General features: G+C 41.8%; 1 protein-coding gene across 1 annotated transcript; it reads left to right on the top strand.

The window, feature by feature from the left end:
• Window positions 1-989: 989 nt before the first annotated feature.
• CAPSL (calcyphosine like) lies at window positions 990-16,316 on the top strand. The gene is made up of 4 exons (XM_068990756.1): window positions 990-1,126; window positions 4,455-4,632; window positions 4,912-5,121; window positions 16,215-16,316. The coding sequence occupies exons 1-4, from the start codon at window positions 990-992 to the stop codon at window positions 16,314-16,316; spliced, it is 627 nt and encodes a 208-aa protein (XP_068846857.1).
• The last annotated feature ends 906 nt before the right edge of the window (window positions 16,317-17,222 follow it).

The raw sequence follows: 17,222 nt of genomic DNA on the forward strand, positions 1-17,222 counted from the left end.
GCTCCGTGGCTTTTCCACGGTTGTACGGATTCTCAGTGCTTGGCTGCAGTGTCAGTATGGTTAGTACGTTGCTCGTGGACCTTGAAAAGTGGAGTGCTTCCTTGCAGTCACCCTCTCTCCTGTTTCTCAATGTTTAAAACACAAAAGGCAAACTGTAGAAAAAAGATACAGCTATTGTTCAGGAGAGTCTATTTACCTTTTTCTGTCCTGAGAACCTATTAGGTGCTAATGGACACTAACCAGTCAATCCAGGCGTTAATGTGTACTTCGTCATTCAGTCATGTCTGAGTCTTTGTGACCCCATGGACTGTAGCCCACCAGGCTCCTCTGTCCACAGAATTTCCCAGGTTAAAATACTGGAGTGGGTTGTCATTCCCTTCTCCAGGGGATCTTCCCAATCCAGTGACTGAACCCATGTCTCCTGCGTTGGCAGGCAGGTTCTTTACCACTGATCTACCAGGGAAGCCCAGTCAACCCAGGAAAACATACTCATTACTCGTAGGAATCATCAAAGCCCAATACTGAAAATCTCCATGAAGACAGAAGCATCAAAAATTAATCTTTAGACCCAAAAGGAGAATATTAAATCTGCAGTCAAAGGGAATATGGAAAATTCTAGATAAAAGAATAAAGCAGGTAAGATTGGCTCAAAAAGTGTTTGGAGAAATGAGACTTATTTTTGTGTGATGGGAAGAGAGCTTCTGAGAGATGAAAGTGTATCATCAACAGGGATGGCTGTATATTTAAAACTGTTGTCCAGGCTGAAGAGATCTGATGTTCTCAGGACTAGGTAAGCCAGGAATAAATGTGCCAGGACATGGTTGTTGCAGCTGAAATCTGGAAGTTCTGGGATGTTTGAGATGGTTCTCAGGAAGTGGGTGAGAGAGTGTGCTATGAATGTCCCTCTCAGTGAGGCTGTGGTCCCCCTACTGAGCCAGAGGCACGCGGGAAGGCATGAGCGCCACTGACCAGTGTGTATTCCCTCTCAGATGGCAGGGACCGCACGCCATGACCGAGAGATGGCGATCCAGGCCAAGAAGAAGCTCACTGTGGCCACTGACCCCATCGAGAGGCTCCGCCTGCAGTGCCTGGCCAGGGGCTCAGCGGGCATCAAAGGGCTTGGCAGGTAGGACCCGGGCTGTGGGCTGCAGGGAGATGAAGGAGAGGCAGAGTATGGCCAAGTGAGGCTGAGACCAGCCATGGGCCCTCGGGCAAGTCACTTCCTCCTGGGTCTCAGCTCCTCCTTTGTAAAATGCAGAGTTTGGAAGCACTGATCCCCGAGGTCCCTTGGGACAATTTTTGGTTCTTAAGTACAGCTACTGGGGCAAATCAAAATGAAGGGAGAAGCACGCCCAGGTATTAGAGACAACTAGAAGGGGGTGACAGAGGATGAGATGGTTGGATGGCATCATTGACTCAATTGACATGAATCTGAGCAAACTCTGGGAGACAGTGAAGGACAAAGGAGCCTGGCATGCTACAGTCCACGGGGTTGCAGAGTCAGACATGACTGAGCGACTGAACAACAGCAAGTAGGGTAATGAGAGAGACAGTCCCTAAAGCAGTGAGAGTAGGGCTGAATTATCCCAGGAGACTTGCATGTAGTTCCCTTTGGTCTATAGTAGGACCTTGTTTATCCATGCTAAATGTAATAGTTTGCCTCTGCTGACCTCAAGCCTCAGTAGGGTTCAGGAGAGGCTGAGAAATGACTCTGTATGTCCAGAGAAAGCAATGGATGTGCTATTAAAGTATTCACTGAGCTTAGGATCAATCATTTGGCATGAGTAAAATTTGGAAGTTCCCCTAAAAGAGGGTTAGTGAATTAGAATAGGGAGGGAGCAATAGGGATTTAGAGGCAGTTGCAGATTTCGTGTCTCCATCACTTCCAGGGACACAGGAATCACCTGGCACCCAGGGACTCATCAGCTTCACAGGAGAACAGCTCCTGTTCCCCACCCTCTGATCATGGGATTAATCCTCAGGCCTGGGAAACCTGAGTGGAAAGAGATTGTAAGCCTCCTAAGGGTGGGTCCTCCTAAGGGTGGTTACCTATTTCCAAAGACTAAACCCAGTGCCTGCCATGGGTGGTGCATCGTGCTATCTCAGGGCTTTCACGGGTGAGCAAGGCTTCTCCAGGGTTCATGGAGAACTCAGGACACCAAGAGTCACAAGGATGGGTGTCTTCCTGGTGTGAGAAGTTGTGTGTTAGAGACATACAGAGTGCCATGCTGGGGAACTCCAACCTCCCATCTGGTGGCTGTGAGGTTTGCTTTCCAACAGGTTACTGAGCACTGGAATGTCACTTTCAACAGTCCGCCACTCTCGGACCAAGCCCAGGTCTGTCAGAAGCTCAGGATGTGGGCAAATGGATCCTGGTGGCCAGGCTGTCATGATCCAATGGGAAGACCAGCCCACTTCCCTTCAACATTGTATCAATCCGTCCTCCACCTTCGTGCTGGGGCCACATTCTTGTCCTCAGTGTAGACCCTTCATGACAACCACTGTCTCATCTACTCCCTGGCCCGTTCAGTTGAATCTCTCCTGCCGTCCTTGCCACCTCCACCCCACGCCCCTACCAGCCCTTCCACTGTGAACCAGTCTACTGTGAACACTGTTTCCTCCTTGGCCTTCTGCGTGAATGTGCCCCCTGCCTCCTCCCCTTTGCTAGTTTTGCCCTTCCCTACATTTCCCCTCAAGGGTTGCCTGCCCCTTAGCCCCCTTTTCTCCTTATTGTTAGACTGGGATTATGTTTCTTTGAGGACCACAGAAGTAAAGTAACATTCTCATCACATCAAATCGAGGATGCATGTGCACTCTCAACATGAGGGTGATGGTGGTTTAGTCTCTCAGTTGTGTCTGACTCTTTGTGACCCCGTGGACTGTAGCCCTCCAGGCTCCTCTGTCCATGAGATTTTCCAGGCAAGAGTACTGGAGTGGGTTGCCATTTCCTCCTCCAACCATCAGGATGGCTTATCACCATTGGCCTTGATCTTGGTCTCCTGGCTGAGACAGTGCCTGGTTTCTCCTCTGTAAACTTGCTTTCCCCTCTGCCTCTCCACATTGGACTCTTCAAAGGGAAGTATCGATGTAGAGCCCCACTTAGGGCCTGGGGAGCATGGTTTCCTCCTTCAGGACAGAGTATGAGCATAATTTATTTGAAATTCGGCAAGAGAAATTTATATTTTCTCCTACATTTATCTACTTATTCAAGCAGTTATTTAAACCATTATTAACTCATGGATATGTATTTTATACTTTTGGGTTATAACCCAACACTTTTATTGTTCAAATTATTTCAGTTTTGGCCTTTGGAGCTCTTTTGGTGGAGCTCTTCCGTGTCTGTTTGATGTATTTCCATCAATGTAGAGTTTCTTTGAGCACTTCTTTACTTTTTGGTATAAGATACTCCAAGCTTATCTTGCATATCTTTCTGCCCCAGTTCTAGAATCAGACATTCCTCCAAGAAGCTCATTTCCTTTTATTGGAGAATTGTATTATAAACCAAGATCTAGACTCTAGATGGTTTTGTTCTTACTGAGGTGTTACTTCTAGATTCTCTTAACTGACAGAACAAGGAGATACAGGTGTATAGGCTAACTCCTCTCTCTATGTACATATCTGTAAATATTTTATATGTATTCATCTATGTTTATATTAAGCTAAAGGTGAGTTCCTACTGATGTCTCCAACTCAATCCTTACTGATCAGATCATTCTAGCCTCCTGTCCTAGCTTATCTATAAATCCCCACTCCAGCAGTGAGAAGCTTAGCTCCCATTTTCCCTTTAATTGTTCAGATCCAGGGTACCCATATAGCAACATGGAAATTGTCAACTTGTATCTCCATGAGAAATATCTTTATCAACTGGAGTACAGAGGTTATATGTAGCTCATTTTGTCTTCAGTCTTATGAACTCTACTCATTTCCAGAGTTACTTAAGTTAGCACTTTCATCTTTCCATCCCTCTTCAGTGAGATGGTCTCAAACTTTTATAAAACAGTTGAATTCTCTCAGCACAATCTGTATTCCTTCCTGGAATTCCCTGAAGTGCTAAACAATTTTTAAAATGTACGCATTAAGGCTCACTTTGTGCTGTGAGGTTCTGTGGGCTTTAGCAAATGCATGTCATGTATCTTCCACTCTAGTGTCATGCAGAGAAATATCACTGCCCAGAATCTCTGGGCTTCCCCAATCTCTCTCCCCTTCCCTGCATTTTTTTTAACCATCTTTACAGTTCTGGCATTTTCAGAATGTCATATAATTAGAGCACGCAGTGTATTTTTAAACGTTTGTTTTCTTTTCTGAGGGGCTGGGAAGAAGCTCACCAGAGAAGAACCTAAGACTTTTGTCTTTACTTCAGAAAACCTTGAGAGTGGCTCTCTCTTTGAATTTTTATTCTTATATCTTGTTCTTTGTGTTTTTTCTTCCTTTTTGTACGTGTATATTATCTTCAGAGTGTTTCGAATAATGGATGACAATAACAACCGAACCCTTGATTTCAAAGAATTTGTTAAAGGGTTAAATGATTATGCTGTGGTCATGGAAAAGGAGGAGGCAGAAGAGCTTTTCCGGAGGTTTGATAAAGATGGAAACGGAACAATAGACTTCAATGAATTTCTTCTCACATTAAGAGTAAGTGGTCCCACGAATCACTGTATCCGCTGGGTTTAGCTTTCACGTGGTTTGGACTGGCTATGTGAGACTTGGTTTTCAGAAGCTGATAGCACACAACGGAGGAGATGGGCAGGAGACAATATAGGCTTAGGGATTTTCTGGAGCAGTCACAATGCACATCATTGAAAGGCACACAATTGCAGCTGCACGTCATTGAGAGGAATCAAATATTCCACTGCAGATGATACAAGGAAAGCTCATCGACTTGTGTATGTGGCTTTTCCCCTATGTTTCTAGCCTCCAATGTCCAGAGCCAGAAAAGAGGTGATTATGCAAGCTTTTAGAAAGCTAGACAAGACTGGAGATGGTGTGATAACAATTGAAGACCTTCGAGAGGTGTACAATGCAAAACACCATCCGAAGTACCAGAATGGTGAATGGACGGAGGAGCAAGTGTTCCGGAAATTTCTGGATAACTTTGACTCACCCTATGACAAAGATGGAGTGGTGAGTGAAAGAGCTTAATCTAGTGAAATTTATTTCTGTAATTATAAATGGGAAATGGGCCCCAAGCCTTAAATATACTTATACCATATATATATATATATGTATGTATGTATGTATGTATATATTTTATAAATAGAAGTAAAATGTTTTCTTGGTGGCTATCTAGAAAGCTTAGAACAAAAGTAGTAAAAATGTGTGTGTGTGTGCACATATATTTGTAGGGGAGCCACATACAGCTAAATATCCATCATCTGAAGACTGTGGCATTTTGGCATCTTGATTGCCATATTTACCATACACAGCCTAATTTCAACGAACTTGATGATAATACATATTTAACTTTGAAATGAGACCATAATTCAGTTTTGGGGAAGATGGTTCACAAGGCATCTCGGGATGCTGCCTGCCTTTTCACACATACTCCTGAGCATCGTTTGTCATCACCCTTCGCTACATGAAAATGTCATTTCAGGGAAGCGTTCATTAAGGGAATGCCAGATAACAGAACTCACTCTGATTTAATCTTTTGTGGGCTTTGAGATGAACTTATATTTCTAAACTCCGGTGAACTTAAGGACAAAAGCAACCACTCATTTCCAATAACTCATGTCTTCAAGTGACAAAACATGTTGCTTGGTAGGATAAGGAATACTGTTTCCATAACTGTATTTAAACTGAGATGGAATTGTTAGGTAGCTAGAATAGGAAAAAGGAGTCCAGAATGGTGGTGGCTAAAAGACAAGAAAGGGAAAAGCCCCCGAAAATAGAACAAAGGAAGGTCTGAGGACCGGAGTGAGGACCTCAGGTAGAACAAACAGTGCTCCTGGCTAGCCCAATTCACATAGGGCAGGTCCAAGGGGAGGGGAAAAAGCATATAAAAAGAGGAGCCAAAGGGCCTGCGGTCTCTCTCTCCTGCACGCACGCATGCGCGTGTGCACTCTCTCTCTTCTCTTCATGTTTTTTGGGTTGGCATGCCCTCACACCTTGAGGATATATTTTTCTTTATTTTTTAAATAAAACTGAGCTGTAACACGGAGCTATAACACTGTCCAAGAGTTGTGATGCAGCGAGGGCTTTAACGTCCGTTGCTTCAAATTTTTGTTGTGATGAGACAGACCTGAGGAAATTCCCCTGACAGAATGAAAGAAAACTGAAAGTGGTAGTCACTCGTCATGTCTGACTCTTTGCGAATCCATGGACTGTAACTCACTAGGCTCCTTTGTCCTTGGGATTCTCCAGGCAAGAATATTGGAGTTGGTGCCATTCACTTCTCCAGGGGATCTTCCCAGCCCAGGGTTGGAATCTGGATTTTCTGCCTTGCAGGCATAGTCTTTGACATCTGCTGGAGTAGGGAATGGCAACCCACTCCAGTATTCTTGCCTGAAGAATCCTATGGAAAGAGGAGCCTTGCAGGCTACAGTCCGTGGGGTCACAAACAGTTGGACATGATTAAGTGACTAATCTTTCTTTCTTTCTTTACCATCTGAGCCACCAGAGAAGTCCAAGATAGAATGTCATCTGTCTTTTATCAACATCCAGAAATGGGATTTTTGACCCAGGATCAGTTCTGCTCTGAGATGCCCTGAAGGTTTAAGGTGATGGGGAAGGGAGTTCCCTGTGTGGCTGGGGCAGCAGGACCCTGGGGACAGTGACTCCTGACCTCTTTGCCACACAGGAAGGCTTAGTGTGGCAGTGGGCTGGAAGTGGAGATGCTGGAGCTAGGGAGAGGAAACAAGCCTTTCTGTCCTAAAGGGAATTTCCCCCCCATTTTTTTTTTTTTCCTGTGAAACTTCATGGTGAGCCCTATGACCAAGGGGAGGGAGATCTTTATGTCGTTTCTGCTGACATTTTCCTGCCAGGGGCAGAGAAATGTCCTCCATTTTAGCCTGAAGTGATTGCAGAAGTATATTTTTAAAAGGAGCCTAGATTCTGTTGGGCAGTCAAATGCGTGGAGACAGAAACAGCAGAACCGTGTTTTCTTCCCCTGAGGCTGGCCTTTGATCTCTGAGATGGCAGTGGAAAAATAGTCAACTGTCATTTCCCCAAATTAGCCCATCTTGATGCGGGGTCCCAGCTTGTATCTACCCCTCTTCTGCAGGTGGTTCCTCCCCTTTGCCAGGGGAAACCTCAGCTGCCCTTTTCTCTAACCCAAGTCAGAATAGCCAGTTGTTGTGATTCAGCTGATTTCAAGTTCCCACCCCGTTTCTTCTGACATTTATCTTCACAAGCCACAGTAGGTTCTCAAATACTCAAAGTAAGGGTTATTGGGGTTTTTAGCGGTTATAGCATTTGATGTCACCTGAATTTCACAGACTCTGCATAAAGCCCCAGCTCTCTGAGTGCTCATCATCCAGGGAATGAATTATTCATGCAGGTTGCTGGAGGCCCTGAAGAACTGCAGAGTCTGATTGTTTTTAAAGAGGGGGACACAAGGATTTATAGTTTTAACAAGTGTCCCAAATGACTCTTATTCACATTAGTATTCAAGATCTTTGCCTCTCAAAGATTCAGAAATGCCTGATTTAATGACTAAATCTATTATGCACACCCTGGAGGAGGAAATGGCAACCCACTCACTCCAGTATTCTTGCCTGGAGAATCCCATGGAGAGAGGCGCCTGGTGGGCTACAGTCATAGGGTCACAAAGAATTGGACATGACTGAAGTGACTTAGCCTGCACACATGCACATATTATGCACAGAAACTTCACTTAACATAATTATAATCTGAATAGTATTTATTGAGCACTTATTATCGCCCAGACGTGCCAAAGACTTTCCAGGGATATTCCATTTAATAGGAGTAATGAAAACATTTCTTAAACCTGATGCATGATTCAGACTTTTCTACATTGAGTCACATTTTTTTTTTCTCTTTTTTATTTATTTATTTATTTTTTAATTTAATTTTAAAATCTTTAATTCTTACATGTGTTCCCAAACATGAACCCCCCTCCCACCTCCCTCCCCATAACATCTCTGTGGGTCATCCCCATGCACCAGCCCCAAGCATGCTGTATCCTGCGTCAGACATAGACTGGCGATTCAATTCTTACATGATAGTATACATGATAGAATGCCATTCTCCCAAATCATCCCACCCTCTCCCTCTCCTTCTGAGTCCAAAAGTCCGTTATACACCGCTGTGTCTTTTTTCCTGTCTTGCATACAGGGTCGTCATTGCCATCTTTCTAAATTCCATATATATGTGTTAGTATACTGTATTGGTGTTTTTCTTTCTGGCTTACTTCACTCTGTATAATCGGCTCCAGTTTCATCCATCTCATCAGAACTGATTCAAATGAATTCTTTTTAACGGCTGAGTAATACTCCATTGTGTACATGTACCACAGCTTTCTTATCCATTCATCTGCTGATGGACATCTAGGTTGTTCCCATGTCCTGGCTATTATAAACAGTGCTGCGATGAACATTGGGGTACATGTGTCTCTTTCAATTCTGGTTTCCTCAGTGTGTATGCCCAGCAGTGGGATTGCTGGGTCATAAGGTAGTTCTATTTGCAATTTTTAAGGAATCTCCACACTGTTGTCCATAGTGGCTGTACTAGTTTGCATTCCCACCAACAGTGTACGAGGGTTCCCTTTTCTCCACACCCTCTCCAGCATTTGTTGCTTGCAGATTTTTGGATCGTAGCCATTCTGACTGGTGTGAAGTGGTACCTCATTGTGGTCTTGATTTGCATTTCTCTGATAATGAGTGATGTTGAGCATCTTTTCATGTGTTTGTTAGCCATCCGTATGTCTTCTTTGGAGAAATGCCTATTTAGTTCTTTGGCCCAGTTTTTGATTGGGTCGTTTATTTTTCTGGAATTGAGCTGCATAAGTTGCTTGTATATTTTTGAGATTAGTTGTTTGTCAGTTGTTTCATTTGCTATTATTTTCTCCCATTCAGAAGGCTGTCTTTTCACCTTGCTTATATTTTCCTTTGTTGTGCAGAAGCTTTTAATTTTAATTAGATCCCATTTGTTTATTTTTGCTTTTATTTCCAGAATTCTGGGAGGTGGATCATAGAGGATCCTGCTGTGATTTATGTCTGAGAGTGTTTTGCCTATGTTCTCCTCTAGGAGTTTTATAGTTTCTGGTCTTACGTTTAGATCTTTAATCCATTTTGAGTTTATTTTTGTGTGCGGTGTTAGAAAGTGATCTAGTTTCATTCTTTTACAAGTGGTTGACCAGTTTTCCTAGCACCACTTGTTAAAGAGATTGTCTTTACTCCATTGTATATTCTTGCCTCCTTTGTCAAAGATAAGGTGTCCATATGTGTGTGGATTTATCTCTGGGCTTTCTATTTTGTTCCACTGATCTATATGTCTGTCTTTGTGCCAGTACCATACTGTTTTGATGACTGTGGCTTTGTAGTAGAGCCTGAAGTCAGGCAAGTTGATTCCTCCAGTTCCATTCTTCTTTCTCAAGATTGCTTTGGCAATTCGAGGTTTTTTGTATTTCCATACAAATCTTGAAATTATTTGTTCTAGTTCTGTGAAAAATATGGCTGGTAGCTTGATAGGGATTGCATTGAATTTGTAAATTGCTTTGGGTAGTATACTCATTTTCACTATATTGATTCTTCTGACCCATGAACATGGTATATTTCTCCATCTATTAGTGTCCTCTTTGATTTCTTTCATCAGTGTTTTATAGTTTTCTATATATAGGTCTTTAGTTTCTTTAGGTAGATATATTCCTAAGTATTTTATTCTTTTCATTGCAATGGTGAATGGAATTGTTTCCTTAATTTCTTTTTCTACTTTCTCATTATTAGTGTATAGGAATGCAAGGGATTTCTGTGTGTTGATTTTATATCCTGCAACTTTACTATATTCATTGATGAGCTCTAGTAATTTTCTGGTGGAGTCTTTAGGGTTTTCTATGTAGAGGATCATGTCATCTGCAAACAGTGAGAGTTTTACTTCTTCTTTTCCAATTTGGATTCCTTTTATTTCTTTTTCTGCTCTGATTGCTGTGGCCAAAACTTCCAGAACTATGTTGAATAGTAGCGGTGAAAGTGGACACCCTTGTCTTGTTCCTGACTTTAGGGGAAATGCTTTCAAATTTTCACCATTGAGGATAATGTTTGCTGTGGGTTTGTCATATATAGCTTTTATTATGTTGAGGTATGTTCCTTCTATTCCTGCTTTCTGGAGAGTTTTTATCATAAATGGATGTTGAATTTTGTCAAAGGCCTTCTCTGCATCTATTGGGATAATCATATGGTTTTTATTTTTCAATTTGTTAATGTGGTGAATTACATTGATTGATTTGTGGATATTGAAGAATCCTTGCATCCCTGGGATAAAGCCCACTTGGTCATGGTGTATGATCTTTTTAATGTGTTGTTGGATTCTGATTGTTAGAATTTTGTTGAGGATTTTTGCATCTATGTTCATCAGTGATATTGGCCTGTAGTTTTCTTTTTTTGTGACATCTTTGTCAGGTTTTGGTATTAGGGTGATGGTGGCCTCATAGAATGAGTTGGGAAGTTTACCTTCCTGTGCAATTTTCTGGAAGAGTTTGAGTAGGATAGGTGTTAGCTCTTCTCTAAATTTTTGGTAGAATTCAGCTGTGAAGCCGTCTGGACCTGGGCTTTTGTTTGCTGGAAGATTTCTGATTACAGTTTCAATTTCCGTGCTTGTGATGGGTCTGTTAAGATTTTCTATTTCTTCCTGGTTCAGTTTTGGAAGATTGTACTTTTCTAAGAATTTGTCCATTTCTTCCACGTTGTCCATTTTATTGGCATACAACTGCTGATAGTAGTCTCTTATGATCCTTTGTATTTCTGTGTTGTCTGTTGTGATCTCTCCATTTTCATTTCTAATTTTATTGATTTGATTTTTCTCTCTTTGCTTCTTGATGAGTCTGGCTAGTGGTTTGTCAATTTTATTTATCCTTTCAAAGAACCAGCTTTTGGCCTTGTTGATTTTTGCTATGGTCTCTTTTGTTTCTTTAGCATTTATTTCTGCCCTAATTTTTAAGATTTCTTTCCTTCTACTAACTCTGGGGTTCTCCAATTCTTCCTTTTCTAGTTGCTTTAGTTGTAGAGTTAGGTTATTTATTTGACTTTTTTCTTGTTTCTTGAGGTATGCCTGTATTGCTATGAACTTTCCTCTTAGCACTGCTTTTATAGTGTCCCACAGGTTTTGGGTTGTTGTGTTTTCATTTTCATTAGTTTCTATGCATATTTTGATTTCTTTTTTGATTTCTTCTGTGATTGTTGGTTATTCAGAAGTGTGTTGTTCAACCTCCATATGTTGGAATTTTTAGTAGTTTTTCTCCTGTAATTGAGATCTAATCTTAATGCATTATGGTCAGAAAAGATGCTTGGAATGATCTCGATTTTTTTGAATTTATCAAGTTTAGATTTATGGCCCAGGATGTGATCTATCCTGGAGAAGGTTCCATGAGCACTTGAAAAAAAGGTGAAATTCATTGTTTTGGGGTGAAATGTCCTATAGATATCAATTAGGTCTAATTGATCTAATGTATCATTTAAAGTTTGCATTTCTTTGTTAATTTTCTGTTTCGTTGATCTGTCCATAGGTGTGAGTGGGGTATTAAAGTCTCCCACTATTATTGTGTTATTGTTAATTTCCCCTTTCATACTTGTTAGCATTTGTCTTACATATTGCGGTGCTCCTATATTGGGTGCATATATATTTATAATTGTTATATCTTCTTCTTGGATTGATCCTTTGATCATTATGTAATGGCCTTCTTTGTCTCTTTTTACAGGCTTTGTTTTAAAGTCTATTTTATCAGATATGAGTATTGCCACTCCTGCTTTCTTTTGGTCTCTATTTGCGTGGTATATCTTTTTCCAGCCCTTCACTTTCAGTCTGTATGTGTCCCTTGTTTTGAGGTGGGTCTCTTGTAAGCAGCATATAGAGGGGTCTTGTTTTTGTATCCATTCAGCCAGTCTTTGCCTTTTGGTTGGGGCGTTCAACCCATTTACATTTAAGGTAATTATTGATAAGTATGATCCAGTTACCATTTACTTTATTGTTTTGGGTTCGGGTTTATACACCCTTTTCGTGTTTCCTGTCTAGAGAATATCCTTTAGGATTTGTTGGAGAGCTGGTTTGGTGGTGCTGAATTCTCTCAGCTTTTGCTTGTTTGTAAAGCTTTTGATTTCTCCTTCGTATTTGAATGAGATCCTTGCTGGGTACAGCAATCTGGGCTGTAGGTTATTGTCTTTCATCACTTTAAGTATGTCTTGCCATTCCCTCCGGGCCTGAAGAGTTTCTATTGAAAGATCAGCTGTTATCCTTATGGGAATCCCCTTGTGTGTTATTTGTTGTTTTTCCCTTGCTGCTTTTAATATTTGTTCTTTGTGTTTGATCTTTGTTAATTTAATTAATATGTGTCTTGGGGTGTTTCGCCTTGGGTTTATCCTATTTGGAACTCTCTGTGTTTCTTGGACTTGGATGATTATTTCCTTCCCCATTTTAGGGAAGTTTTCAACTATTATCTCCTCAAGGATTTTCTCATGATCTTTCTTTCTGTCTTCTTCTTCTGGGACTCCTATAATTCGAATGTTGGAGCGTTTCATATTGTCCTGGAGGTCTCTGAGATTGTCCTCGTTTCTTTTAATTCGTTTTTCTTGTTTCCTCTCTGATTCATTTATTTCTACCATTCTATCTTCTATTTCACTAATCCTATCTTCTGCCTCCATTATTCTACTATTTGTTGCCTCCAGAGTGTTTCTGATCTCATTTATTGTGTTATTCATTATATTTTGACTCTTTTTTATTTCTTCTAGGTCCTTGTTAAACCTTTCTTGCATCTTCTCAATCCTTGTCTCTAGGCTATTTATCTGTGATTCCATTTTGATTTCAAGATTTTGGATCATTTTCACTATCAATATTCGGAATTCCTTCTCAGGTAGATTCCCTACTTCTTCCTCTTTTGTTTGGTTTGGTGGGCAACTCTCCTGTTCCTTTACCTGCTGAGTATTCCTCTGTCTCTCATCTTGGTTATATTGCTGCATTTGGGGTGGTCTTTTTATATTCTGGTAATTTGTGAAGTTCTCTTTATTATGGAGTTTCCTCACTGTGGGTGGGGTTGTATCAGTGGCTTGTCAAGGTTTCCTGGTTAGGGAGGCTTGTGTTGGAGTTCTGGTGGGTGGAGCTGGGTTTCTTCTCTCTGGAGTGCAGTGGAGTGACCAGTGATGGGTTATGAGACATCAAAGGTTTTGGAATAATTTTGAGCTGCCTGTATATTGAAGCTCAGGGGAGTGTTCCTGTGTTGCTGGAGAATTTGAGTGATATGTCTTGTTTTGGAACTTGTTGGCCCTTGGGTGGAGCTTGGTTTCAGTGTAGGTATGAAGGCATTTGATGAGCTCCTATTGCTTAATGTTCCCTGAATTCAAGAGTTCTCTAATGTTTTCAGGCTTTGGATTTAAGCCTCCTGCTTCTGGTCTTCAGTTTTGTTTTTACAGTAGCCTCTAGACTTCTCCATCTATACAGCACCGATGATGAAACATCTAGGTTAAAGATGAAAAGTTTCTTCACATTGAGGGACACTCAGAGAGGTTCACTGAGTTACAAGGAGAAGAGAAGATGGAGGGGGTAGTTAGAGGTAACTGGAATGAGATGCGGTGAGATCAAAAGAGGAGAGAGCAAGCTAGCCAGTAGTCACTTCCTTATGTGCTCTCTATAGTCTGGCCCGCTCAGAGGTATTTACAGAGTTATACGGGGAAGAGGAGAGGAAGTAGACAGAGGTGACCAGGAGGATAAGAGAGAGGATGAGAAGGAGAGAGACAAATCCTGCCAGTAACCAGTTCCTTAGGTGTTCTCCACCGTCTGGAACACAGAGATTCACAGAGTTGGATAGAGAAGAGATGGGGGAGAAAAGAGACAGAGGCCACCTGGTGGAGAAAAAGGAGAGTCCATAGGAGAAGAGAGTGGTCAAGCCAGTAATCTCGCTCTCAGGTAAACTTGGGTAGTGAAGTTTGGGTTTTTAAATGAACAAAATTGACAGCAAAAACCTAAGAGCAAAGGTTAAAAATCTGTTTTTGAAGACAATGGTCTGCTTTTCTGGTTGTCTGATGTCCTCTGCCAGCCTACAGAAGTTGTTTTGTGGAGTTTGCTCAGCGTTGAAATGTTCTTTTGAGGAATTTGTGAGGGAGAAAGTGGTCTTCCCATCCTATTCCTCTGCCATCTTTATGCTTCTCCCCGTGAGTCACATTTTAAATGAACAAAGAGCTGTTGCTATAAAGGAACTCCAGATGGAGCTGAAAGCTGGAGAACTGGGGAATGCAAAGCAGGCCAGAAATAAAGAAACTCAAGAAAGGAGCATATTAATGGTACTCTATAATTTTTAACAAAAGCTCTTGTACATGTATTCTTTATTTCTACTTCCAGGCATTGATAGACACAGCTCAGTTACTAGCTCCATTCAACGTCTTTCTTCCTACTGCTTTTTACTCTTTTATGGGGTGGGGAGGAAGCAGAGAGGCAGGAGGAAGAGAGAGAAGGGGAGAAGGAGACAAGGATGAATCCTATGACTTTTTTCTCTGTTCCCTTAAAATTTCAGCACAAAATGCAAGTGGGTCAGTCAACTCATGATTCTTGTGTCAGGCGAGTGTATGCTCCTTGGTTCTGTCTCCTCATGACAAAGATTTGGAGCGACAGACATTAAAGCCCTCAGCATCACAGCTCTCGGGTCTTGGACAAACCGTGTTATAGCTCTTAGACAAATCAGTGTTACAGCTCTATTTTGTTTAGAAGATAGCAGGATAATCCATCCTCGAGGCGTGAGGGCATGCCGACCCAAAGACGCAAAGAGAAGAGAGTGGAGGAGCATGCCAGCGTGCATGGAGAGAGAGAGAGAGAGAGAGAGAGAGAGAGAGAGAGAGAGAGAGAGAGAGAGAGAGAGAGCGCCCTTTGGCTCCTCTTTTTGTATGTTTTCTCCTCCCCCCGGGCCTGCCCTATGTAAATTGGGCTAGCCGGGAGTGCTGTTTATTCTACCTGAGGTCCTCATTCAGGTCCTCGGAACTTCTGTGACCTTTCTTTGTTCTGTTTTTGCGGGCTTTTCCCTTCCTTGTCTTTTAGCCACAGTCATTCTGGACTCCTGTTTCCTATTCTAACTACCTACCACTTGGAAGAGATAAGAATATTCCCTGAGACTTGGTGAGAGAAGAGTAGGGACTAGAAAGGGGTTTTGAATTATTTGTGGATTTCACTTTTTGTGATGTTTTCAATCCCTCATGACACTGAAATTTGAGGGCTAACTGGAAAAGTGATAACTTTCCCAGACAACCATCATTACTGTGTCTTGTGTCCTCCCATATAAGCTGGTCTGTACTTGGGGCTAAGTTCACTGGTCATAGAGATCAAACCAAAAAACAATAATTCCCCTGAGCCAACTAATTGTGTCTGCTAATACAGTTGAATTAGAGTGCACTTGTCACATGCACCTTTTAAAAAATACATTGGTAACTGCATTTCTTCTCTCTTAAAGGAAAGGAAAGTAAAATCTTAGCATAAGTAAATATATTAGTTGAAACAGGCATGGAAAGAGAGAGAACCCAAGCGGGGATGGAGTAGGGGGATCTTTTAGAACTTACTCTGTGCCTGAAATGAATCATATGTATCTTAAAAAGGCATGAAGCCAAGGAGTGTTTAACAAGAAATCTCTTTCCTTATCTGTAGGACGGAGCTCCATTTTTAAAGGTTAAAAAACATGTCTTGTCTTGACACAAGAACATGAGGGGACATGTCACAGAAAGACAGTATTCACTGTGATTAAAGAACACATGTTTCTTATTCTGACTTTCAGTCTCACTTACCAGGACACATGGGCTTCTGCTCTTATAGGAAGACGAGACCTGCATCTCACTTTCAGTTTAGGTTGTTTGGAAATTTTCGAGACTTTCTTCCTTTATTCTCCTTGGCCACTCCCTCATGGCCATTCTCAACCTCACCTTTTCTCTTTTCTAGATCTATTCCTCAGTGGTGTCACTAAGAAGTCTACTTGACTGAAATTTCCCTCCCATTTACAGGTCCTGGAGATGTGCCTCAACTGAAATGGTGAGAAGCAAAGCTTTTTTTTTTTTCCCCTGACTTTTACACTGCAGGTGACCCCTGAGGAGTTCATGAACTACTATGCCGGGGTGAGCGCGTCCATTGACACTGATGTGTATTTCATCGTCATGATGCGAACCGCCTGGAAGCTTTGAATGTATGACCTGGGAACAGGGGACCGTAATGGCTGCCATATGGCTCCAAATGATTAAACATCAGCTCAAAACCAGGATCAGTGCTGAGTTCATATTCATTCCAGGGTTTCTCAGGTGTTTACATACACTGCATTTTCTAGGGCAGAAGGAATAAAGACATTAAGTATTTAGCTGTCACTTCTCTGAGGCTCTTTCCTTAGTTCTAAAATATATATATCAGTTAAAATAAGGTCCATAAGTCTCCAGAGCCAGGCTAAAAAAAAAAATTAGATTTCTTCCTTGGCTATTAATAAAATTTCAAATATTATAATCCCACCCAGGCACCCAGAGTGTTTCTCCACCTCCCATTAGATGGTCCATTTCTAGGTTGAAAAATTTATCTATTTTTAAGACTGATGGTAAATCTTCATGAGTCTCAGTCCCAATCTGGGGATCAGAAGGAGACCCCACATTAGCCTCTATTTTCATAGAGTTTCAAGTTTCAAAGTTTCAAGTTTCAGAACTTGAGTTTCTCTGCTTGCGGTTTCAGTAAGCCTCAGTTTGGCCAATAGATTTAAAATGACATTTTGGTGTCATTTTAAAGGCTGATGTGAGACTAGACACCCTTTCCTTGAGCAGTAGAGTCAGGACAGTTCCTACAGTTAAATTCTGAGACTGGGCTGTGCTCTCAGGATTTATGTGGGACATCTCACCCAGTGAGTGGGCACATCACATCAGGGGTCTGGTGGAATGTTCCTCTCTCCCCTCCCTGCTGTGGGTCCAGCATGCTGAAGTTCCCACCAGTGCAAAAAGACAGAGTGAGGCATAGACGAGGACCATAGGCACACCCCAAAGCAGAGTTTCCATTCTGACACTTTGTGGCTCAGAGTCTCCTCCTCTCAGGTCTAAGCTCTGGCTTCATGTTGT

Source organism: Capricornis sumatraensis, chromosome 18 (genome assembly GCF_032405125.1).
Source record: "Capricornis sumatraensis isolate serow.1 chromosome 18, serow.2, whole genome shotgun sequence".
NCBI classification, from domain to species: Eukaryota; Metazoa; Chordata; class Mammalia; order Artiodactyla; family Bovidae; genus Capricornis; species Capricornis sumatraensis.